This window comes from Schistocerca piceifrons, chromosome X (assembly GCF_021461385.2).
Source record: "Schistocerca piceifrons isolate TAMUIC-IGC-003096 chromosome X, iqSchPice1.1, whole genome shotgun sequence".
NCBI lineage: Eukaryota > Metazoa > Arthropoda > Insecta > Orthoptera > Acrididae > Schistocerca > Schistocerca piceifrons.
This window is the reverse complement of record NC_060149.1, coordinates 738,101,924-738,129,485: the sequence shown is the minus strand read 5'-3', so window position 1 is coordinate 738,129,485 and position 27,562 is coordinate 738,101,924. Positions and strand designations below refer to the sequence as shown.

The 27,562-nt window shown below is 43.2% G+C and overlaps 1 protein-coding gene and 1 pseudogene across 1 annotated transcript in view; one reads left to right on the top strand and one right to left on the bottom strand.

The window, feature by feature from the left end:
* LOC124722684 (dopamine beta-hydroxylase) overlaps positions 1 to 27,128 on the bottom strand; it is a 165,676-nt gene extending 138,548 nt beyond the window's left edge. The window contains exons 1-2 of the mRNA XM_047247826.1: positions 26,805 to 27,128; positions 12,093 to 12,239 (exon numbers count right to left, since the gene is read on the bottom strand). Coding sequence (XP_047103782.1) covers positions 12,093 to 12,239; positions 26,805 to 27,128 — 471 coding nt within the window. The remainder of the gene's footprint in view (positions 1 to 12,092; positions 12,240 to 26,804) is intronic.
* LOC124724024 lies at positions 11,324 to 11,441 on the top strand (annotated as a pseudogene).
* Positions 27,129 to 27,562: the final 434 nt, after the last annotated feature.

The following is a 27,562-nucleotide window of genomic DNA, read 5'->3' as shown; positions in this document are numbered from 1 at the left end:
AAAACGCAGATTCTGCTCCCTGTGGTTACCACCCAGAACAGTGTGGTGACCCATCTCAAAGTGGCCAGACAACTGTAATTACTTGTATCAGAAATTTTACAACTTATCTCGGAGTGTTAGTGGCACCATATGCTGTCGAGCGAAGCATTTCTGAAAAAGGGAATTTGCTATCGAACACAGATGTAAGACATAGATGAGATATGGAGAGCAAGAGCACTTGAAGTACGTAGTAAACCGTAATTCTATAATACACTCCTGGAAATGGAAAAAAGAACACATTGACACCGGTGTGTCAGACCCACCATACTTGCTCCGGACACTGCGAGAGGGCTGTACAAGCAATGATCACACGCACGGCACAGCGGACACACCAGGAACCGCGGTGTTGGCCGTCGAATGGCGCTAGCTGCGCAGCATTTGTGCACCGCCGCCGTCAGTGTCAGCCAGTTTGCCGTGGCATACGGAGCTCCATCGCAGTCTTTAACACTGGTAGCATGCCGCGACAGCGTGGACGTGAACCGTATGTGCAGTTGACGGACTTTGAGCGAGGGCGTATAGTGGACATGCGGGAGGCCGGGTGGACGTACCGCCGAATTGCTCAACACTTGGGGCGTGAGGTCTCCACAGTACATCGATGTTGTCGCCAGTGGTCGGCGGAAGGTGCACGTGCCCGTCGACCTGGGACCGGACCGCAGTGACGCACGGATGCACGCCAAGACCGTAAGATCCTACGCAGTGCCGTAGGGGACCGCACCGCCACTTCCCAGCAAATTAGGGACACTGTTGCTCCTGGGGTATCGGCGAGGACCATTCGCAACCGTCTCCATGAAGCTGGGCTACGGTCCCGCACACCGTTAGGCCGTCTTCCGCTCACGCCCCAACATCGTGCAGCCCGCCTCCAGTGGTGTCGCGACAGGCGTGAATGGAGGGACGAATGGAGACGTGTCGTCTTCAGCGATGAGAGTCGCTTCTGCCTTGGTGCCAATGATGGTCGTATGCGTGTTTGGCGCCGTGCAGGTGACCGCCACAATCAGGACTGCATACAACCGAGGCACACAGGGCCAACACCCGGCATCATGGTGTGGGGAGCGATCTCCTACACTGGCCGTACACCACTGGTGATCGTCGAGGGGACACTGAATAGTGCACGGTACATCCAAACCGTCATCGAACCCATCGTTCTACCATTCCTAGACCGGCAAGGGAACTTGCTGTTCCAACAGGACAATGCACGTCCACATGTATCCCGTGCCACCCAACGTGCTCTAGAAGGTGTAAGTCAACTACCCTGGCCAGCAAGATCTCCGGATCTGTCCTCCATTGAGCATGTTTGGGACTGGATGAAGCGTCGTCTCACGCGGTCTGCACGTCCAGCACGAACGCTGGTCCAACTGAGGCGCCAGGTGGAAATGGCATGGCAAGCCGTTCCACAGGACTACATCCAGCATCTCTACGATCGTCTCCATGGGAGAATAGCAGCCTGCATTGCTGCGAAAGGTGGATATACACTGTACTAGTGCCGACATTGTGCATGCTCTGTTGCCTGTGTCTATGTGCCTGTGGTTCTGTCAGTGTGGTCATGTGATGTATCTGACCCCAGGAATGTGTCAATAAAGTTTCCCCTTCCTGGGACAATGAATTCACGGTGTTCTTATTTCAATTTCCAGGAGTGTAGGTTAAATTATCTACTTAAAAATTTGAAATATTGTACCAAACTATGTGCTTTTCACAGATAACCTGGAGGTGGGAATGACGCTGAAACAGGCCTATAGTAACAACCAATATAATCAAACACAACAACGCCTTTCGTCTTATAACATAATTTGATAATGTCCTTATATGACGAAGCACTAAGTGGCAAATGTATAGATATGGCAAAAAATCAAGGACAAAGTCGATCGCAAAGTGTACCTCAATCAAGATATGTATCTTGCAGACTTAGACCTTAGTAATAGTATCAATCCACTTACGTCTGATTATGTTTCAAAATTTATAGATAAATATATACCTCCTATTAGCGAATATGTACCATTTACAAACAAAAATAAAATTGAAAACCTTACAGAAATTAAATATCCTACAAGAAGTTCACCACAAATACCCCCATTTCGATTGTATAAAAGAATATAAAAACTGACTCCCTAACATTCACAAGGGACGAGCAAAATTTATTAGATAAGGGTTTAGAATATAATCTAGGACCAAAATTTCACAAAACTATCAGGAAACAACTTCGAACAACAACCAAAATAGCAATTGATGCAGCTAGATTACCTATAAAACAACAAAACCAAACAACTATTAGAACTGAGAATGCAATAGAAAAAAATAACCAATAACTACAAAGACCAGAACAAAGACTGTATTATATTATGTCAAATTAATGATAAACTAACAGATAATAACGCACTGACAATAAAGTCAGACAAAGGTAATAGTTAACTCATACTAAAATGAAATGCCTATATATTAAATTAAATGACTTTTTGGTAGTAAATAACATCACAAAAATCAATATAGATCCCACAAACAAATATGCAGCACGAACAAAGAGAATCATCGAACAGTGGAATACTATTCTATCCGACTACGAAAAAAGACCATATTTGTTAATGACTCCTAGAACATCTAAATTACGTCGACATCCAAAAATGCATTAAATAACTGCCCCTGTCCAGACAGTCGATGATAGTATAAACAGTCCCACGTATTTGCTTAGCAAAAAACTGCACTTAATTCTAAAGAAACTATACAGTTTTAATAAAAAATACACATTAGAAAACTCTAGATTGCTAGCACAAAAAATAAGACATTAAAATCCTGAAGACGGCATATTTGTCTCATTTGGTATCACAAATCTTTATACAAACTTTGCAATCGACGAAAAAATTGCCATAATAGAACACAATTTACTACGCTACAGAAAAACCACCATAACAGGCATCAATGAGATCGTTCAATTAGTAAGCTTCATACTTAAGAAAAATTACTTTCAATTCGATGGTAAATTTATACTCGCGCAGATATTGTAGCCATGGTATGTAGCCTAGCAGACTTAATATCGTACATTTCCTTAAATAATTTAGATGACAAATTCTTTCGCGCCACAAACGTAATAATCGCCAAAATCGTAACCAATTAGAGATATGTTGACGACATGGTAATGTTAATAATTGGAAATAATGAAGACATCCACCCTAACAATCTGCACCACAAAATAAAATTCATTATAGAATTAGAAAACAAAAAAACAATAAATCATCTGGATCTGACCATAAAAACATCATTTATGCAGATAAATTCGAGATTTTTCGGAAACTAACCCCAACAGACAGCATTACTAACGAACATTCCTCTCATCCAAAATCACAAAATTACCCATATTTTCATGCTATGATTAATCGATTAACAAACCTGGGTTTGGTGCATGATGCCATATAAAAATGGATCCTAAAACTGTCACATACCTACACAATAAACGCATTAAGCCTATACAATCCGCCACACGCAATGAAACAAAGCTGACAAGAGAATTACCAACAGAACAAAAATTTATAGATTTACCCACTACATATCTAGGAACAATATCTCACACAATTAAAGCATTACTAAAACTCACTAACATACAATCTGCATACAAGATACGACACAATCTTCGAACACTACTTTACTACAGACAAACAAAACCAACCATATATTCAGATCCAGGAATGTATAAAATTCAATGTAAAGTGTGTGATAAATTCTATGTAGGTCCAACTGGGCAGAATTTCAATATGCGATACCGAGAAGACATTAGAGATAGCGATAGTAGCCCATCAACTTTCTTCCACCACTTGAAAACAGTACGACATACAGAGAACGATATAGAACGAGCCGTCGTGGTTTCACGTATTGCACAAAAAGGACCACTAATGAGTATTCTTGAAGAAATCGAAATATATTCACACACACAAAATTACCCTCAAGAGATTCTAAATGAACAGATCGATTTGAAACACAAATATCACACAGAAAATTTTACTGAAATAATCCTTCCAAGCAGGAGATCAATAGAAAAAGAAAATCTACAAACATATCTGAGATCACATTCATACGAAATTAAAAGTAACCACAGGAAATCATTCATTTACGAATACAATATCGGAAAAATGTCACAAACCTCGCACACCACGACACTATTTGCCATAACCAATTCCATAAAAACAATAGAATTAAATTACATATAACGGTAGAACCACATAAACACGAATCATAGAAGCAATGTAATATAGCTGGTGAGAACAAAGATATGATCTATAGAATACCAAAGAATCAAACAGCCTGTAACCATGTAACATCGCTGACTCAACTGTCAATACATCTATCACAATAAGTCATTATGAAATAAACTTTCACAATTCGACAAGTACATAAATAACTGCTCCAACAAAAAGTTTAATATCTGCTATAACTCTAACAGCACCAAACGAGAAAACTTAAAAAATGGTGTGACAGAAACTGAGACATCTACATCTATATCTACATTTACATCTACATGGATACTCTGCAAATAATATTTAAGTGCCTGGCAGAGGGTTCATCTAACCACCTTCACAATTCTCTATTATTCCAATATCGTATAGCGAGCGGAAAGAACGAACACCTACATCTTTCCGTACCAGCTCTGATTTCCCTTATATTATCGTGGTGATCGTTTCTCCCTATGCAGGTCGGTGTCAACAGAATATTTTCGCATTCAGAGGAGAAAGTTGGTGAGAAGATTCCGTCGCCTTTCTTTTAATGATGTCCAGCCCAAATCCTGTATCATTTCTGTGACACTCTCTCCGATATTTCGCGATAATACAAAACGTGCTGCCCTTCTTTGAACTTTTTCGACGTGCTCCGTCAGCCCTATTTAGGAAGGATCCCACACCGCGCAGCAGTATTCTAAAAGAGGAAGGATAAGCGTAGTGGTAGAGTAGGTAGTCTCCTTAGTAGATCTGTTACATTTTCTAAGTGTCCTGCCAGTAAAACGCAGTCTTTGGTTAGCCTTACCCACAACATTTATGTGTTCCTTCCAATTTAAGTTGTTCGTAATTGAAATTCCTAGGTATTTACCTGAATTTATGGCCTTTAAATTTGGCTGATGTATCGTGTAACCTAAGTTTAACGAATTCCTTTTAGCACTCATGTGGATGACCCCACACTTTTCGTTATTTAGGGTCAACTGCCAATTTTCGTACCATTCAGATATCTTTTCTAAATCGTTTTTCAATTTGTTTTGATGTTCTGATGGCTTTATTAATCAATAAACGACAGCGTCATCTGCAAACAACCTAAGACGGCTCCTCAGATTGTCCCCCAAATCGTTTATATAGATAAAGAACATCAAAGAGCCTATAACACTACCTCGGGGAACGCCAGAAATCACTTCTGTTTTACTTGTGACTTTCCGTCAATTACTACGAACTGTGACCTCTCTGACAGGAAGTCACAAATCCAGTCACATAACTCAGATGATATTCCATAAGCACGCAATTTCACTACAAGCCGCTTGTGTGGTACAGTGTCAAAAGCCTTCCGGAAATTCAGTAATACGGACTCGATCTGAAATCCCTTAATAGCACTCAACACTTCATGCGAATGGGACAGACTACCAGAACAGTGGAGAAGAGACATAACGAACTCAGCGAGACATCCGACTAAAACAACTAAAAATATCAGCTGTCGTCAAGCACTGCCTCGAATATAATCAAGAAATGAAATGCGATGAGGCCAGTACGGTGGCGCAAATGTCAAGTTTCTGGGACAGTATAATTAAGGAGTCTATAAACAAAGACGTCAAAAACATTATAAACAGGGACAGAGGTTTCAATTTAAATCCCGCGCCCGGGTTCCCGGGTTCGATTCCCGGCGGGGTCAGGGAGTTTCTCTGCCTCGTTATGACTGGGTGTTGTGTGATGTCCTTAGGTTAGTTAGTTTTAAGTAGTTCTAAGTTCTAGGGTAGTGATGACCATAGATGTTAAGTCCCACAGTGCTCAGAGCCATTTGAACCATTCAATTTAAACAAGCCTAGGAGTACGGCACTCAATTTATTAAAATCTCGCCGACCATCACATCCACCTGAGCTTAGAAACGCAGAGAGAATTCGCGTTTCACGGAATATCAATGTGGGATCTGAAAAACAAAAGAGCATCAAAGGGCGTAGTGAGTGTCGGGAATCGAACTCAAACATAAATAGCAGGACGAGATCAAATTAGTTTATTGTCTGGTTAGAGTCTACTACATAAAAGGACGGCTGGGTCGATCGTAAAAAAAAGTGCTAAAAATGAAAATAACATCATGGTAGAATGTCCTGAAAAACTATATTAGAGCAATATTTGTTGATGATCAGCTTTATTTTCACAGACAGTTAGTATCTTGCATCAGTGTTTCATTACTCTCTCGTTAACCTTACAGGTGATTTCGGTGTAGCATCATTATAGGCTACACCCATAAACAATGTGAGAGTGTTGTCCAGGAAGTAAGTTCCGATCGGTCGCGAAATGGAAGCCACAGAAAAATCAGAAAAGTTTTACTTGCAACAGTTAGCTATGCCTTCCAGCTACTTCTCTACATAGTCGCCGCTTCGGCTTAGACTTTTTTCATAGCGTCGTACCAACCTTCCAGTACCTCGTCATAAAAGACAGACGCCTGTACTTCCCGCCAATTCTCTACGCTGGTCTGTAGCTCATTGTCTGTGCCAAAATGTGTTTACAGCCAGCGGTTCATGTGAGCAGCGATGAAAATCAGAGGGAGCCACGTCCGGGCTGTATGGTGGGTGATGAAACACTTCCCATTGAAAACGCTACAGGAACGTCTGCATTACCCCTATAGTGCGCAGCCGTTATTGTTCTGAAAAAAGGAATTGCATGACAGTTACGTTATGTAGGTTGCATGATAACAGGCGAAAACTCTCGGCAGGCACCCATGTGGAAGACACTATTTTCTCAGCAACTTTACGTGTTCACTGAGCACTCAGAAATGCAACATGCAATGCGGCGCGATCGATGGGCATACTAGAGACTGCCCAACACATCTGTGCAAAGCTTAATCGGATTTTCACTGTGGTTTCCTTTTCACGACTGATTAGAGCTTACTGTCTGGACGCCTCACGTATATTGCATTTCCCTCCCCCCCCCCCTCCCCCATATATGTATGTATGTTTACTTAAAGTAATAAAACCATTTACACAAATTAACTAGTGTTTAATGCACAACTATTTCACTGTTGATTTTCGTTGTCGATAGTATGAAGTCCAGAATTGTGGTTCATTTTTAATTCCTTTACTTTTAAATGAAGCTGTGTTAAATATGTGTTCATGAAATGTAAGTGCTACTGTTTGAGATACATACTGTGCGAATTAGGTAGTGAATGAAAAGTAAGTGTTGACATATTGATGTGATGGCAGACAGTTAGCGTTGTAGTAAAGCAGGTTGAGTGACTGATTGTATTATACTTTGCCACGATAACGGACAAAATTGCTGAATATTAGAGTTTAACTCCCATTTCAAGTATTTCGAGACGCTGCATTTGCTCGGTTTTAACTTCGATGGAAGAAGAATCGTCACTGGACATGTTCAAGACTCGTGCCCCGAACGTACGATTGTACTCGACTCGGAGATAGCAATGTCGCAAGAAGACAACTGCAAAATATCTTGACTAGGACATGCGCATATCTGTTTCAAACGCACATTTGGTGACACTGGTCCGTGCACTCACAAAAGTGATTAAACGAACTTGTGGATTTCTCTGTAACGATGTTCAGACGGAAACTTGAGCTACATTCCCCCAGAATACGCAGAACGTTAACCAATGCGCCATATTACTTGGTCTGATTGGGTAGCTACTGCAAGATCAAGTGAGACGATATTTCAGTCGCATATGGTGTCAGTTGTGAGCCCTGCCGCTTCCTCCAATTGTCATATCATGTTGTTGAACGATGTGTAGCGGTCTAACATCTTGTCGTCTTCTAACAGTTTTCAGGTCAGTCACCTACATAGGACAGGTACTAGTGGCAGAAGACGTCAACCTCCTTGTTGCTTCCGTGATACTCCTTCCCAGCCGAGGATCGTCACAGTTTGTATTCTGTAAAATTCGCTTATATCAACACCATTCCATATACTCTGTACACGGAATAGACCAAATGATTTGTCTTTTCCTAGAACCTGCTCTCTGTAGGACCTAGGCGTGCACATTGATACAGTAAACGGGACTCGTAATGTTCTAAAGCATCAGTGAAGAATCATTGTGAAGAATGAACTGGGATTAGACAACCACAAATCATTAATAGAATACTTAACCTATGTGGAAATTGTGCACAGGTGTTTCAGGATCCCAGACAGGAGAGGGCATTTCTCCCGTTCCAGTCCCGAGTCCCTCCACAATGGCCGCAGGTCCCCTCGGCCTGCTATCAAATGACCGTTACGGATCTTGCCCGTAGAAAAAACTGGTCTGTCCGATGGTCTCCCAAACCTCCCCCTCCTAGTGTAATGGCGAACGAAAGGCTGCATACTACCTCTACTTAGGCCAGAAGCCCGTTACTGGGTTGAGCGCCACCGACTTTACCTTTTACCTTTGTACTTCATTTTATTCGTACCTTTCATCTTTGTACTTTATTTTATTCATTATATTTAGTATCAAATGTCAATCCATGCATATAATACAAGTATGTAATTACAAATGTTTAAACGTACACTATATGATCAAAAGTATCCGGACACCCCCAAAAACATACGTTTTTCATATCAGGCGCACTGTGCTGCCATCTACTGCCAGGTACTCCATATCAGCGACCTCAGTAGTCATTAGACAGCGTGAGAGAGCAGAATGTGACACTCCGCGGAACTCACGGACTTCGAACGTGGTCTGGTGATTGGGTGTCACTTTTGTCATACGTCTGTAGGCGAGATTTCCACACTCCTTAACATCCCTAGGTGCACTGTTTCCGATGTGATAGTGAAGTCGAAACGTGAGGGGACACGTACAGCATAAAAGCGTACAGGCCGACCTCGTCTGTTGACTGACAGAGACCGCCGTCCATTGAAGAGGGTCGTACTGTGTAATAGGCAGACATCTATCCAGACCATCACACAGGAATTCCTAACTGCATCAGGATCCACTGCAAGTACTATGACAGTTTGGCGGGAGGTGAGAAAACTTGGATCTCATGGTCGAGCGGCTACTCATAAGCAACATATAACACCGGTAAATGTCAAACGGCGCCTCGGTTGGTGTAAGGAGCGTAAACATTGGACTATTAAGCAGTGGAAAAACGCCATGTGCAGTGACGAATCACGGTACACATTGTGGCGATCCGATGGCAGGGTGTGGGTATGGCGAATGCCCGATGAACGTCATCTGCCAGCGTGTGTAGTGCCAACAGTAAAATTCGGTGGCGGTGGTGTTATGGTGTGGTCGTGTTTTTCATGGAGGGGGCTTGCATCCCTTGTTGTTTGCGTGGCACTATCACAGCACAGCCTACATTGATGTTCTAAGCGCCTTTTTGCTTCCCACTGTTGAAGAGCAATTCGGGGATGGCGATTGGATCTTTCAACACGATCGAGCACTTGTTCATAATGCACGGCCTGTGGCGGAATGGTTAAACGACAATAACATCCCTGTAATGGACTGGCCTGCACAAAGCTGACCTGAATCCTATTGAACACCTTTGGGTGCCGACTTCATGCCAGGCCTCACCGACCGACATCTATACCTCTCCTCAGTGCTGCCATTCCCCAAGAAAACTTCCAGCACCTGATTGAACGTACGCCTGCGAGAGTGGAAGCTGTCATCAAGGCTAACGGTGGGCCAACACTATATTGAATTCCAGCATTACAGATGGAGAGCGCCACGAACTTGTAAGTCATTTTCAGCCACGTGTCCGGATACTTTTGACCAGATAGTGTATCTGTAAAGGTCACTGTTGTTTGCTTTTCTAGTTTTTTGCAATAGTACGCATGTTGCATGAGCTGGGCGTGTCAGTATCTTTCAAGTAACAGAGAGCATTTTTGGATGCATGTATACCTGTTATTTAGCAAGATTTCTACTACATACTTGTCGAGACTATACTTAATGCCAGAGAGTGATGTACATTCAATTTTGTTGACCCTGATTTTTGTATGCTTGGGTACAGATAAAATGTGAATATATTTCATTCTGTTCACCTCAGAATCCTACTCGTGTAGTTCATCACTCTCGATTAATATACTTAAGTTATTATACTAGATTATACAGTCATTGAAATTATTTAAATTTTGGTCGACCTAAAGTTACAAAGATTGTTCATTAGGTGAAGGTGGTCGCCCTACTTCCCTTTGCTGCCAAATGTAGACGTGTATACACTATCTGATCAAAAGTATCTGGACAGCCCTACGTCATGCTGAATTGACCATTGTATGACACGAGAGGCGGTCAGCGAGTATAAAAAGTGGCGGGGAGTATTGTGTTGTCAGAGGACCAGCAGTAACAGCAGAATGGGGGGTTCACTGATTCCGCACGTGGACCAGTCATTGAATGTAGCCAGAATAACAAATCCATCACGGACATTTAAACCCTTCCAAAGCGGTCCAAATCGAATGTTGGTGATGTGGAAATGCAAAGGAATAACCACGGCTCAACTAAGACCAGGCCGACGACCTGTGCTGATGGATAGGGACCGTCGAGCGTTGCGGACGGTGGTTTAAAAGAAAATCACAAGAAATCAACGGAATGAATGACTCGTGCGTTCCCTGATGCTTTCAGAAGTCCAGGAAGCACAATGACTGTCGGTAAGGAGTTAAAAAATGATCGAGCAGCTCTTCATACGCCACACATTTCTGAATTCAATGCTCAGCGAAGCTTGTGGTGGTGCAAGAGGAAGAAACCATTGGACAGTGGATGACAGGATACGAGTGATTCGGAGTGATCAATCACGCTGTACGCTGTGGTAATCCGATGCAAGAATTTGGGTTTGGGATATGCCTGGAGAACTTTATGTGCCATCAGCTGTGGTGTTACTGTATGGTTCAAATGGCTCTGAGCACTATGGGACTTAACTTCTGAGGTCATCAGTCCCCTAGAACTTAGAACTACTTAAACCTAACGAACCTAAGGACATCACACACATGTATGTTCGGGGCAGGATTCGAGCCTGCTACCGTAGCGGTCGCGCGGTTCCAGACTGTAGCGCCTAGAACCGCTCGGCCATCCCGGCCGGCAGTTACGGTATGAAGGTGATTTTCGTAGTTAGGGTTTGCCCCCCTTATTGTGCGTAAGAAAACACTATCTGCGGAAGGATAAGAACGTGGTGCATACTGCGTTCGCCAACGGCCTTGCCGCAGTGGTAACACCGGTTCCCGTCAGATCACCGAAGTGAAGCGCTGTCGAGCTGGGCTAGCACTTGGATGGGTGACCATCCGGTCTACCGAGCGTTATTGGCAAGCGGGGTGCACTCAGCCCTTGTGAGGCAAACCGAGCAGCTACTTGATTGAGAAGTAGTGACTTCGGTCTCTGAAAGTGACATATGGCCGGGAGAGCGGTGTGCTGACCACATGCCCCTCCATATCCGCATCATGTGACCCTTATGGGCTGAGGATGACACTGCGGCCGGTCGGTACCGTTGGGCCTTCACGGCCTGTACGGAAGAAGTTTTTTTTTTTTTTACGGTAGAGGAACAGCTCGGAGACGATGATTGTTGGTATTAGCATGATAATGGTTCATGTCGTAAAGCAGCATGTGTGAAGTAATGGTTTGTGAACAGTAACAGTCCTGGAATGGACTTTCCTGTCGAGGGCCCCAACCTGAACCCTATGGAACATCTTCGGGATGAGTTAGAACGTCGACTTTACTGCAGCCATAGTGTCCAACACCACTAACTTCTGAGGAAGAATGGGTTCCCATTCTCCACGAAAATTCTGACACCCCATTAAAAGTGTCACCAGCAGAGTTCAAGCCGTCATAAAGGGGAAGGGTTGACACGCCTCATATTAATGTCCACTAATAGGTGTCCGGATACTTTTGATCAGATAGTGTAGATAAAAACGCATCTCACAATAAATCCTGATTGGGTACGAGATATTGTGCTGACTCACCTCGATGACGTAGTCATGCTCGTCGCACGTGTCGAATTTTCGTGAGAAAGTGAACTTGGTGACGTCGTGAGAGCTCACGTAGCGGAAGTCCTTGCAGTCCTGTTGCTCGTCCACGTGAAACGCGCCTTCCTCGTCCGTCCAGGTATCCTGTAACAGATGCAGTCTCGTTCAGTGTTGCATTGGTACATTTAAAGCAGAACAATTGTAATTAACTAATATGGTGCATACTACCAGTATGAATTTCCTTTACTTTACATCTATGATCACAAATTGTTTGTCATCAGACTACCGATTTCGGTCTATAATGACCATCTTCAGATCTGTTTTATAAAAACATGTCCTAATATACTGGAGCCATAGTGACATCGTCATGTGCTAAACATAAAATCAGCACCAGCATCGTCAAATGTATATAAATAATGGTATATATAAGAGTCATCTTGTCAGCAGCACTACTACAAAAAAAATTTGTGACCATAGACGTAAAGTAACGGAAATGTATACCATATCGGGTCACTGTTCACTTCGCGTCTATGTCGCAGCTTGTGAAACTACCAGTATGCTTTCCATTCATCATCCAATATCGAAAAACATTGAGAAAAATTCTGTATAAAAATAGTGACTGGTGCAAGCACAAGTTTCGTTCCTGTGGATAACAGCCCTAGCCTCTTGTTAAACCCCAGGTCCCTAATAGAATTCGTCTTGTTATTGGCTGTTAGAGCATTTGAAACATAATTCTCCTTTTCTCAGTTTACGTCCAGAGGAAAACATTTCAGTACACTAGAGACGGAGGATGTTTTATTATTTTATTTATTATAGATAATGACGCGGTAGTACACCCAGTAAGATTTTAATGAAATTGATCGGCTAACAGATGAAACCATGTACAATAATATATCGTTTTTGTGACATATACGCACAAAAGTAAGATGTATTCCTGGCCACATGTACCATCGACATATTATAATGTAAAATGGAGCTGGAAGCTTAAGATACGTGCTTGAAAATGATCAAAGGTCGAAATTTGCCAATCGCATAGATAACAAAAAAATAATACAGTCTACTTGGACAATCTTCTAATTCTTAAAACACGTTGAGGCTGTGGACCCCCACAAAAATAAAATATTAAAACTGATTCCCACCGATCAAGCAAATGTGGTTACATCAAGTTTCTTCTTCGAGTGCCATTTACTGCTGCTTGATACGGAATTAATTTCGGGACATATACACGTAGCCTGGAATGCAATGTTTTATTGTCGTGTAAAGCAGCAACTTGTATATTACAGGTTCTAAGGAACGGAACGAATAAATAAAACATTCACTTGTTCTGTAGACATTATTTCAGCGAAAGTAAGAACGCAGGAAGGAAAATAAGAGAGTAGTGTCCCGTCGACGTCGAAGTTCTCACAGACGGAGCATATACTCGAATTAATCAGAGAAGCAAATAAATCGGCAGTGGCCTGTCTCAAGGGACTATTCTGTGGTTCACCTGAAGTACTTTAGGGAAATTATACGTCCCAAAGTGGAGCGGCCAGAGGGAGATTCCAACACTGGCTGCGCCCCGTCGATGTCTAGTGTCTTAACTGCTACTAAATATCATTCGATTATAGTGAATTCATTTCACACGTTAGCTGCTTGTATCTTCCAATAAACATGTCAAGTAAATATTTTTGGTTTCTATTTGACTGAAATAAGATACGCTCCTGTCGGTTTACTGAGAACTACAACTGCAGATTAAAGTGAAACGCCGCGTCTGTAGCGCGCTTGCAATTCCTCTGCTGCTCTAGCCGCTTATCTAAATGAGCGGATGTTCCTTGCGGAATATCGCTTCTAGAGAGTAGGAGAAGTTGGGACGGTGTTGGTAGTTACTTCAGATTAAACGGCAGGCCACGCTTCGCTCTCTTAGCTTATTCCCATCCAGAGGCACACATGGTACCCAGTCCTGTCTCTGAGCTCATTTATACGTTGTGATTCCCTTTATGCAGAGTCTGACAACCGACTACTTTAGTTTTTCTTAAGTTTCAGATTTTAATAAACATCTACATTTCACAAAAAATTGTATGCAAAAAACAATTATTGTAAGTGCTTTCAAAACTGCTGCTGTACCGCTGTACATTTCTGCCTTTGATTACATTGTTTCTTCGGAATTCATTAAATATTTTTCAGTTTCTGTGTTAGATGCACCAGTAAACGTATTTCATTTATTAATTATTTATTTATTTGCTTGGAAATGAAACCATTGAAAAAACAGTCCTTAATACTCCAGATTCTTGTACAACAAATACTTTATCTCCTAGAGAATGCTTCGTTCCGACAAACTAAGTTTTAACAATATAAAATCACGCTAGCTACACAAAATGGTTGCCGGCGATTTGGTGACTTTATTGACTTCATTCTTATTTGGTCAGTCCTAATACCTAATCTTCTTACTGAGAATGTTCTTTGCAGAAACATACGTCAAAATATTATACCCGACTCTCTCTTTCATCTCACTGTTTTGCCACTGAGTGGCTATGCTAAACTCGCTTACATTGAGTATGCATATTATTCAACAACTCACGAAACATAAGACATATTTTATTTATTCTTAAACGCGTATATACTTCGACAATTCATCAGTCTGTAAGCAAGGAATTTTTAATACGATAATTTTTTTCGGCTTACTTTTTAAAGGAGAGTAATTTCATGTAGGTGGTAAAGTGTTTTTTTATATCAAGTACAAATGGTTCAAATGGCTCTGAGCACTATGGGACTTGACATCTGAGGTCATCAGTCCCCTAGAACTTAAGAACTTAGAACTACTTAAACCTAACTGACCTAAGGACATCACACACATCCATGCCCGAGGCAGGATTCGAACCTGCGACCGTAGCGGTCGCGCGGTTCCAGACTGAAGCGCCTAGAACCGCACGGCCACACTGGCCGGCTATATCAAGTACACGTGATTACTATTTCATGCACGTGATTCGCCGCTGCGTCAACCTACAAACTTCCGTTCCACTTCACACTAAGGAAAACCATGTCAAAAAATCTATTGAGAAATCTTTTGGATTAGATACGGCTCAAATTGATTGTACTAGCTTTACCCGCGGCAGTGGCCGGTCTCAGTCTCAGGGATCCTTCTAATAGTCCAAGATAATCACAAGAGATAATGAGCATTGTTACTGGTAAGCCGAATATATTGTGAATGATAGTGTTTCTTTCTAAACGTATACGATCATTAAAAATGCTTACCATGTACGTATTTTGCTACCGAATGCGATTTTTATTTTAGCGTGAGGTATGCAGGATGTTTCACAATGAAAGTCTGTATCCTTAATAATTTGAGGTAAATGAGTTGAGAGAAAGTTTGTGACTTAGAACCGTTGAACCATGCAGATACTCCATTGCCGCCTGCAAGCACAATAGGCTCAGTATCAAGTGTACTTGTCTTTTAAACAAAAGCGTAAGCCTTCACCGAAAACTGGTCGATCTTGTAAATCGGAATTGTTTGTGTCTTATTCCTGACTGTATTCCGAAGGAAAGAGTGATAGATCAGGGCTATCCACATGGTGAACAATAAAAAAACAACAGAAGAGAAACGTTCAAAACACATGAGAAGTCTTTTTTATCGAGTGACCGTCACAATTATTCAGCAATGTGGCAATGATACTTTTAAATGAACGATGTAACGGAATTATCACCTTGAAGGAAATGCGCCTTCTAAACGGCAGGCGGACGAGATGCAAAACTGGCGGTGTCGGAACCACAAGCTCACTCGACGCGCTGTTTCAAGTCCACAGGTCGTTTAAAAGTTGAGTCGTGTATTCAATACAATGAGCATTTCTTTGAACAGCATACTTAATGGAACATTCTGCAACCCAAACATCCATCTGAACTCAGTCAGTTATGTACAGTACGTTCTATTCACCCCCAAAACGTCGAATGTTTCTAGCTCATTACTAAAAACTTGATAGAAATTTAATTTAAATTGATTTTTAGGCACTTGGTTTAGATACGTGAGCTACATGATGGATAAAAAAAGTTCTGTTTAAAGAATTATAGCTCGGTCCTGTAACTCTGGATAATCCATGCATATTATGATTTGTGTACGTGCGTATGTTCAACATGTTCTCGTAAACCACTGGACCGATTTAAATCCAATTTGGGAGACAAATCACTTTTTGTCTGGAAATAATCGTTGTAGAAGTAGACATTACCTACCTGTCAAAAGGATGGTGGGGAGGGGGGGGGGGGGATTCAGGGTGTAAAAAGACATTTAGACCAGGATGCGCGAACGCCCAGAATTTATTCATCTAGTATTTGAGAATGAAAGCACGTCAACAAACTTTACACATAATTTCAGACCTTTAAGAAACTTTTTCTCGCTGACAAACCACACAAAATGATGCAAGGAAAAAAAGATTATCGCTAACTATTTTTCCGATTTTCATGTACTAAAACTGTTGCATCAGGAACGATCTTTTAATTTATTATTTCTTTACTACAGCTGTATTAGAGACATACTTTGTAGATAGTATCACTGATTGTACCTGCAAATTATATTATTGTATGCAACATAGTTCAGGAGGTATAACGCCATAAACATTGAGCTACGTCAAAACGAAACTGCAAGGTGAAATTCATTAGAGATACAGTGAAATATACGTATGTGAGATGTGTACATGTGGGCAAAGTTCTGGATAAAAAAGACTCCTCCTACACCTCTAAATATCAATTTAAATTAAATTTCTATCAATTTTATAGTAATGGGCTAGAAACATTCAACGTTTGGGGGATGAGTGCAGGATACTGTACATAATGGACTGTATTCATATGGATGTTCTGGTGGTGAAATGTTCCATTAAATAAGTTATTCAAACGAATACCCATGGTCCTGAACGCACAACTCAACGTCTAAACTACCTAAACTGAACTTGGTACACATATTACTTACTACGACGTCCTGTTGGATGGGGGTGATAACGTGGAGACAGAACGAGGAGAGGAAGAGATTAACAGACAGAGAGGGGGAAGGAGGAGATGGTGACAGGTGTGTGGAGGAGGAGATTGACATGGGGAGGAGGGAGGGAAGAGAAGGAGATGGACAGAGAGAGGGGGAAGAGAAGACGCACAGAGAGAGGGCGAGGAGGAAACAGAGGGGTAAGGAGGAAATAGAGGGGGTGAGGAGGAAATGAAGGGGGTGAGGAGGAGACGGACTTAGAAGGAGCACGAGCAGATGGACAGAAAGGGCGGTAGCAGAGGGACATGAAGAGGTGGGGAGTAACAGATGGCCAGAGAGAGAGGCAGGGGGAGATGGAAGTGAATGGGAGGGTAAAGAGTTCACAACTCTATAGAAGAGCAACGTTCCCTACGCTTACCTACCTAAGATAATATTCCTTTCACTTATTATTATGTAAGTTACTGAGAAAAACGCAGTATCTGAAACACCACGTACATACTTCACAAGTCACTAGTGTGTGCTTGATACCAAAATTAGTGACTTTCTGTCAACTCCAGTGGTCTGTAGATGGAGGGGAAAAGGACTATCTACTCGTATATTCCTCAGTACGAGCCGTAATTCCTTTTATCTTAGGTCTCGTGGTATCTATACGCAATAGCACTGTAGCACGATCTTCTAGAACTTAGAAAACCTAAATTTACCCAATATAGTTTCAAATGAATAACGTTGCCTGTCGTACAAACGTTCTCACTTAAGTTCCCTGAACGTTTCCGTTGCACTTTTCGTATGGACTGTACCGACATGTTGAGATTGTAGGAGTGCGTCTATGAATTATTTCGAATCTGCATTCATCCCTATTTGATCAGAACTCCAGCAGCACTCTGGATGTGTCAAAATTAGTGTCCTGAATGGAGTTTCCTTGTATATGCACTGCACTTTTCGTACTATCCTCCCAACAAATACAAGTCTTCCACTCGCCTTCCATACTACTGATTTGATGTGTTCATCCTATTTCATGTGGCATCATACTATCATCCGTAGATGTGTAAACGATATGACTAAGTTCAGAAGTTTACCATCGCGCGTTACCGACGTCTCTCAAGGAAATGGACGCTCTCTAATAGGTGATTACCACTTAAGAGTCTTCACAGTCTATGTACGTCGAAATTCAAGCGTCAACATACGATTAATCAGTAGACCTAAAGAAAATCACGGCGTTCTTTCTTACAAGAAAGAAAGAAAGAAGATAGGACGTCAGAGACGGAGCACATACTCGGATTGTACTTCACTCCTGGAAATTGAAATAAGAACACCGTGAATTCATTGTCCCAGGAAGGGAAAACTTTATTGACACATTCCTGGGGTCAGATACATCACATCATCACACTGACAGAACCACAGGCACATAGACACAGGCAACAGAGCATGCACAATGTCGGCACTAGTACAGTGTATATCCACCTTTCGCAGCAATGCAGGCTGCTATTCTCCCATGGAGACGATCGTAGAGATGCTGGATGTAGTCCTGTGGAACGACTTGCCATGCCATTTCCACCTGGCGCCTCAGTTGGACCAGCGTTCGTGCTGGACGTGCAGACCGCGTGAGACGACGCTTCATCCAGTCCCAAACATGCTCAATGGGGGACAGATCCGGAGATCTTGCTGGCCAGGGTAGTTGACTTACACCTTCTAGAGCACGTTGGGTGGCACGGGATACATGCGGACGTGCATTGACCTGTTGGAACAGCAAGTTCCCTTGCCGGTCTAGGAATGGTAGAACGATGGGTTCGATGAAGGTTTGGATGTACCGTGCACTATTCAGTATCCCCTCGACGATCACCAGTGGTGTACGGCCAGTGTAGGAGATCGCTCCCCACACCATGATGCCGGGTGTTGGCCCTGTGTGCCTCGGTCGTATGCAGCCCTGATTGTGGCGCTCACCTGCACGGCGCCAAACACGCATACGACCATCATTGGCACCAAGGCAGAAGCGACTCTCATTGCTGAAGACGACACGTTTCCATTCGTCCCTCCATTCACGCCTGTCGCGACACCACTGGAGGCGGGCTGCACGATGTTGGGGCGTGAGCGGAAGACGGCCTAACGGTGTGCGGGACCGTAGCCCAGCTTCATGGAGACGGTTGCGAATGGTCCTCGCCGATACCCCAGGAGCAACAGTGTCCCTAATTTGCTGGGAAATGGCGGTGCGGTCCCCTACGGCACTGCGTAGGATCCTACGGTCTTGGCGTGCATCCGTGCGTCGCTGCGGTCCGGTCCCAGGTCGACGGGCACGTGCACCTTCCGCCGACCACTGGCGACAACATCGATGTACTTTGGAGACCTCACGCCCCACGTGTTGAGCAATTCGGCGGTACGTCCACCCGGCCTCCCGCAAGCCCACTATACGCCCTCGCTCAAAGACCGTCAACTGCACATACGGTTCACGTCCACGCTGTCGCGGCATGCTACCAGTGTTAAAGACTGCGATGGAGCTCCGTATGCCACGGCAAACTGGCTGACACTGACGGCGGCGGTGCACAAATGCTGCGCAGCTAGCGCCATTCGACGGCCAACACCGCGGTTCCTGGTGTGTCCGCTGTGCCGTGCGTGTGATCATTGCTTGTACAGCCCTCTCGCAGTGTCCGGACCAAGTATGGTGGGTCTGACACACCGGTGTCAATGTGTTCTTTTTTCCATTTCCAGGAGTGTATAATTGCGTATGAATTGGCCGCGGCCGCTTTGAATGAACCATAGCGGTATCTGCTTGAAATACTCTAGAGAAACCTCGAAATATCTACGCTAGTTGTATGTATGAAATCTCCTGTAAAACAGGTTAGTGACGCTGGCAAATTTCTGCAGTAGATGAAGTAGATCACTGACTACTCCTGCTATCATTTCTGACAATCTGTGATGATCCGAGAGGACTAAGTTCTTTATATCCTCTCGGTGCAGTAGTTTCCATGCTAGAAATTAACATTTGCCTAAATGAAGTATCTGCAACTAATACTTCACATGCATATCACACACGTACAACATTGGCATTTCTGGAGGAATCACAGGCAGATGTGATGCACATCATATTAGGAAAATTGTCCTGTAGAGATCTGCAGATATTCTTTACTGCGTCTAAATGACGGTAAAACTGAACTGGGGGTGTTGGCGTTAGCATCAGCACTTTATCATGCTACCGATCAGCAAACTCACAGTGGAGTGGTGAGAGGCAGTAATGAGATGAGACAGATCTAGTAGCTAGAGACGCTCAGCACCAACACTCAAACCCACTTGACATTTCCTGCTTAGCGATCGTAAGACAGTCTTTCCTAAGCCCTCGTCCCACGCATCGGCTACGCAACTATCTATCCTGTGAGCTATAATCAGACGCCCTTCGTCAGAGTCCCTGTTGGTCTGCTATAAAGCCCTCCTACTGCATTAGCCTCTGAGGAATACACCAAGTGTTGGTTATTTTAGGATGTTAGATTTATTTAAATAAGAGAGTATCTCTACCGATTGCAAAGTATGTTAGTTACAGCAGTACCAACTGAAATTGTATGCAGTTAACATTGCCAGAGAAAATAAGAGTAAGAGAACAAGCGATGTACCATGCAAGTTCTTATACAAACAATGACGTTAGTGACTGTGGTGCAGACGTAAACATCAAATTATTGTTTATACATATACATAAAGGCTGTAACTGGATAGCTATAGGGAATCAGCGGTTTCCTGTTCCAACTATTCGATTATACTTGTCTCATTGGCTACTTTCCAAATTACATTAAAAAGGGGGAGAAACATTGAGGTTTAGCATCTTGTCGATGAAGGTTATTTGAAACGGAGCGTCATATTAGAAGGATTAGGGACAGAGCAGGAAACTGCGGTAGCCTTGACTCGCCTTAAGTAATTCAGGGATACCGAGAAATAACTAAATATGGATGACCATATGCAGATTTATATGAAGCTGGTATCTGTACAGATATCATTGGTGAATTTGCAGCTCTCGAAGAATGAAGTTATAATGAAATCTAGACCTTTCGCTGCTTAAAAATATATCAACGAGGACAGCTGAAAAATGTGTGCCCCGACCGGGACCTCCTGCTAACATGGCAGACGCTCTATCCCAATGAGCCAACGAGGACACAAAGGATAGTGCGACCGTAGGGACATTATCAACGCCTGTAAGCAGCGAAAGGTCTAGACTTCATTATAACTTCATATGCAGGCTTGATCTCCGTTCCTTCCGAATAGAAATCCGGTAAGTAAACTACTGTATAATCTATGTTAGTGAGATCGAAATTAGCCAAATCTTAGCTTGCAATATATCGAGAACATAAATTTCTGCAATACTGCGGCTGCAGTCTTACTCATGACATTAAAAAGATCCCTCACTTATTTTTCCAAAAATTTTCACTGAGGTATTAATAAAAGCCTGGCGGCCATGGTGCTCTAGCGGGTAGAGGACCAGACGACAGCCCCAGAAGTCCTGGATTCAATTCCACATGGGGGCGGGAATTTTTCTTCATTCCAGACCCTCTAGGTAGACCCCATGTCCACTCAGCCTGCTATCAAATGAGTTCTGGGGGTCTCTCTCGGGGCATTCAGACCGTCACCTACCCCTTTCTATTGCTGTGGCGAAGAAAGGGTGCACCTTACGTGTAGTCAGGTAAGCAGCCCGGTCAAGGGCTTGGGCCACATACATTACGTTTTCTATTAATAAACCAGCTGTTAGCCAAGGGTTGTGCTTGAATATTAGTAGTTTTGTTAAAAATGGTTCAAATGGCTCTGAGTACTATGGGACTTAACATCTATGGTCATCAGTCCCCTAGAACTTAGAACTACTTAAACCTAACTAACCTAAGGACAGCACACAACACCCAGTCATCACGAGGCAGAGAAAATCCCTGACCCCGCCGGGAATCGAACCCGGGAACCCGGGCGTGGGAAGCGAGAACGCTACCGCACGACCACGAGCTGCGGACAGTAGTTTTGTTATGATGAGTCATGCTGAGTAAGTAAGCTGTTGTATGTGCCATAATTTCAGCTGCCCCCACACGCCTACGTCCCTCTGCTCCCCCCCCCCCTCCCACCACTCAACCGCCTGAAAGATCGAAGTGAGATGTGGCGACGTGCGCAGCATCGCTGCCAAGTGATGCGTGCATCTATGCGTTGTGTTACTGAAGTAGCTATACTTCATGCAAAGTGGACATTATGAAACAAATTTAATATTTTTTAACGTAGTTTATGTTCAATGATGTAAGAAAAGGTGGTCCGCTTCAGACTCTTAGGGGTCGACATTTTTACATTCTAAAGTAGCCTACGTTCTTCCACAGGGTTCTAGCTATCTCTGTACCAAATTTCATCGAAACTGGTTCAGCATTTTAGTCGTGAAAATGTAACAGACACAGTTACCTTCGTATTTCATAATATTAGTATGGAAGTATGGATTGAACAGGTTGAGCATTGTATTCACTACACTGAAACGTATTACGCAGAACTTATCAAGTAATAAAAGCATTTTCACAAATATGATACAGTTGAAACGCCAAAGAACAAACCGTTTTCCCAAGAGTAAATATGTTTCCCTATGTCGCGTTATATTACGATAGCTTTCTTTTTTCTTTTTCGTGATCTAATTTTGATGAAATAAAGCTTATATATTGCCCCATGCTAAGCTCAAGTAACCTGTGAAACCGCCACGAAACACCTAGTAGTTTGGGAGATTAGCCTGTTCAAACAGACAGGCACAACAGTTTTACAGTTTTATTATTAGTACAGATACAATAGATACAGATGGCATACCACTTTATTTCTCGTTTCTGGGTCTTTCGACCGCAGTTAACACAAATACGTAGTTCTGTTTAAATAAATATAATTGCTTTTGTTATCACCAAGTAAAAATTTTACGAGCATTAACCTTTCAGCAAAATCCCTCCTCTTACCTTTACTTGCTGGAAGCCTTATTCTGACTCCTAAAACCTTTATCAAGTACTGAAATATTTAGCGTTTCACAGAACATCCTGTAGATATGACATTAGCGTCTCGGACAGTCTACTGTTGTCAGACAGTTCAGAAACGTTACAGGATTGCCAATGATTCCAAAATGTATAAACAAAATATATAAACCAAACATAATTAGTCACTTGATATACTGATTGTCAGCTATCCTTAAATGTTAATAAATCAAAAATATTGTCGATAAATAAGGAAAAGATGCCGACAGTATCCGATTAAAAAATTAATGATAAGTTTTGGAGCCTAGGTGGCGACCTGGAATGGAATGAACACGTGAAATCAATAGCAAGCAAGGCGAATGGAAGATTTTTGTTCGTTAGAGAGATTTCGAAAAATTACAGGTACCTATTATGAAAACTGCTTAAAATGGGCTATTCCTTCTTCCTATAGAGTGTCAAGGCGGTTGTGGTTCTGCCAAGTAGGTCTGACACTGCACACCGAACGAATTTAGTGATGGCCTGTTAGGATCGTGACCTGTCTCTGTAACTCAGACGAAAAAGTAAAGGAGTCCGCCAAGAAACTTAAACTCAAATCGATACGATATTTTAGTGCCTGTGCTGTTCAGAAGTACGATGCAAAGTTCCCTCGGACATGCAATATCATATTTATCTGCAGACATCGGGAACGCGACAGTCAATTAAAATGTCTTCCCCGTACGGGAATATAGGCCTAAATAATGACTGTACGAATGCAGGTTGTAGACACATGCTTGACGACATATGGGTGTAGCCGTGAGTTCTGAGCGGCTTGCCTGATCGTACAGTGACCGCTCGCGAGAAGTGGGAAATCCGGGTTCGAGTCCCGGTCAGGAACAAATTTTTGCTGTCGTCATTCCATTATACAGCTGATCGTAGTCCATATTGGCAACTGTGAATACATTCCCTATTAATGAGAATAGGTGGAAGAAAGGCGAAATTTTTAGTCTTTCCACCATTTTTGAAGTAGCATCTTGGAGTCAGGCAGCCAGTGTATTTTATTATATGAACAATTGCTGACCTCTTTAGGTAGCAGCTTATTAATGTTGATCATGCATGCAACATACATAATCGATATTGGAATATACAGCCCAACATGACATCTGCCTGGGAAACGAATGACATCAGTATCGATTCAATGAAATACGTCCTTGCATGGATAATCGATAACCACCGATATCTTGCCGTACCGCTTTAAAATACAGGTAAAATTACGAAAAAGTTATGCGTTTTGTTATTTTTTATTGAACATCACGTAAAACTCCCGAGCGTTGGTTGTTACTCTCCACGATTAGTATCAGTTTTCGTATGTGTTGAAAAACAAAACAAAAAATTCGTATAAGTCTGCATAATTTTTACCCGCTTGGTAAAGTGATGTGGAAGGATAATTGTGGCTATCAACTATTCGTGCACAGACGTTTTTCACTAGATCGATATAGATGTGAGGGGTTTCCCAGATATATCTGATGACGGAATATGTATTCTGCAATCGACTGTGTATGTACTCGTACCACTGATAAAGTGCAGCCTGAGGAAGTCTGTAATCTTTCACATAGTAAAAGGCGAAATTGTCCTGATCAACTTCTATAGAGTAAATTTAGAGAACACATATGAGTCATATTGTCCAACAGTTCTGTTACTTACATCACAAGACCATGATAATAAGGCAACAGAAATTACGCGCGCATGGAGTCATACAGACACTAAATACCGAGTGACGTGGCGCAGTGGTTAGCACACTGGACTCGGAGGACGACGGTTCAGATGCGTGTCCGGCCATCCACATTTAGGTTTTCCATGATTTCCCTAAATCGTTCCAGGCAAATGGCGGGATGGCTCCTTTGAAAGGGCACTGCCGATTTCCTTCCCCATTCACGACAGAGTCGGAGCTTGCGCTCCGTCTCTAATAACCTCAGTGTCGACGGGACGTTAAACCCTAAACTTCTATCCATCTTTTTATAGACAGTAAATTTTCCATCGCTAGGTACATGCTAAGTATTTTCCGCTGTGCAATGTGCAGTGGCTAGCGAAGAACATTCGTAGCTTTTTTATTTTTAAAGTCACGTCAGGCAGTAAGTGCTTAACCATTGGTAATGCGCGTTATGGAAAATGCATTAGTATTTAATGGATTTTCCATAACGCACATTACCAATGGACGGAGGCTTCTTTACGTATGCCACACAAAAACTGAAAAAGAACTGAAATCGTTAATGGTTGGTTCAAATGGCTCTGAGCACTATGGGACTTAACTTCTGAGGTCATCAGTTCCCTAGAACTTAGAACTACTTAAACCTAAGGACATCACACCCAGCCATGCCCGAGGCAGGATTCGAACCTGCGACCGTAGCGGAGGAGGAGGAGGAGATTAGTGTTTAACGTCCCGTCGACAACGGGGTCATTAGAGACGGAGCGCAAGCTCGGGTGAAGGAAGGAAGGGAAAGGAAATCGGCCGTGCCCTTTCAAAGGAACCATCCCGGCATTTGCCTGAAGCGATTTAGGGAAATCACGGAAAACCTAAATCAGGATGGCCGGAGACGGGATTGAACCGTCGTCCTCCCGAATGCGAGTCCAGTGTGCTAACCACTGCGCCACCTCGCTCGGTCGACCGTAGCGGCCGCGCGGTTCCAGACTGTAGCGCCTAGAACCGCTCGGCCACAACGGCCGGCCGTTAATTGTTGTTGACTTATATTAAAACATACTTTTTAAAGAGATACTGATGTGTAAATAGGATTCAAATCTGAAAATGTCCTTTAGCACACTCTTAGCGATATCAACTTAATTTCAATAACGTGTACCACCGATGGGAGGAGGCGGTGCTTTATGTCGACGGTAAAAAATTTCCTTAATTGTTGTTGTCTTTTACTCATAGCGTACAGTTTAAAGAGATACTGATGTATAAGTAAGATCCTGAACCTGAAAAGTTTGAATAGGATGTTCACTGTGGAAAGTGACATTTACTACTAAGGCTTAAATTTTTGATTTACGTTTTACTGAAAAATTTTAAAAAATGGCTCTGAGCACTATGGGACTTTACTTCGGAGGTCATCAGTCCCCTAGAACTTAGAACTACTTTAACCTAACTAACCTAAGGACATCACACACATCCAAGCCCGAGGCAGGATTCGAACCTGCGACCGTTGCGGTCGCGCGGTTCCAGACTGTAGCGTCTAGAACCGCTCGGCCACTCAGGCCGGCGAAAAAAAAATTTAAACATCTAAGGAATGTGGTAGACGAATTCATTAAAAACAATAAATATTTTTTTTCAAACTTTTAAAATCTAATTTAACTGACTAGATTAGAGTAATTTCAAAGGGTGGGCACAAACTACTCCCCTCACCCCCCCCCCTCCCCCGCCATTGGTCTTATGAGGGTTGATGTGTAAATAACTAGAGAACGAAAAGCATTCATCCCGGCAACAAAAATAACCATTGTTTCACTGTGGGGTGCGTAATAAGCGTAGAAACGAGATAATAAGCAGTAGGAAATGACGTCCGACTCAGTGATGGTTCAAATGGCTCTGAGCACTATGGGACTTTACTTCGGATGTCATCAGTCCCCTAGAACTTAGAACTACTTAAACCTAACCTAAGGACATCACACATACCCATGCTCGAGGCAGGATTCGAACCTGCGACCGCAGCGGTCGCGCGGTTCCAGACTGCAGCACCTAGAACCGCTCGGCCACACCGGCCGGCTCGACTCAGTGACCGTTGGTTTGTGAACAAAGACTGAGTTAACAGTACGAAGTGTATAATTGGGAACGATGGTGCAAGTAGGGGAGAGGTTCACCTGCATGTGGACGCGGCCTCGCCAGTCGCGCCACATTACACAGTAGTCGGCCGGCGCGAAGTCGCCGCGGTCCGAGAAGCCGACGGCCATCCAGTCGGCTGGCTCGCTGCAGTGGACCTCGGCGCGCAGCTGCCGGCCACCGTAGTCGAGCGCCCAGGCCAGAGAGGCGCTGCCCGAGCCGGTCAGCGGCAGCCGGTAGACGGGCGCCGCCGTCGCCGACGCCGCAGTCGCTGCCAGTGCCAGCAACAGCGCCCACATGCTTCTGCTGATCGCCGCGCTGCGCCCGCCACCCCATAAATACCCTCGCTCGACACGAGCGCGCATGCGCGGGTGCGCCGCGCAGCCCCGCCGGAGGGGTGTACCACCCTCTGCCAAAGAGAACGTTTCTCCTCCTCGCAGCGAAACACCGAGGTTTTAAGGTAAAAGATGCAATTATTTTTCAAAGTTGTCCGCGTTTAGATCAAAACTCTTTGCCCAGAAAACACTGACCTATATTCCATATTATTTCACCTGCACATCCAGCAAACAGTTACCGAAACCGAAGAAAACTCAGAAAGGGTATTAAAGTTCAGGGAGAACAAATAAAAACCTTTACGTTCGCCGAAGACGTCGTAATTCTGCCAGAGACGGCAAAGGACTCGTAAAGATCAGTTGAAAAGGAATGGATAGTGTCTCGAAAAGAGGTTGTAATGTATCAACAAGAAGGTTAATGGAACTTAGTCGAATTGAATAAGGTCGTGCCGCAGGAATATTACGCT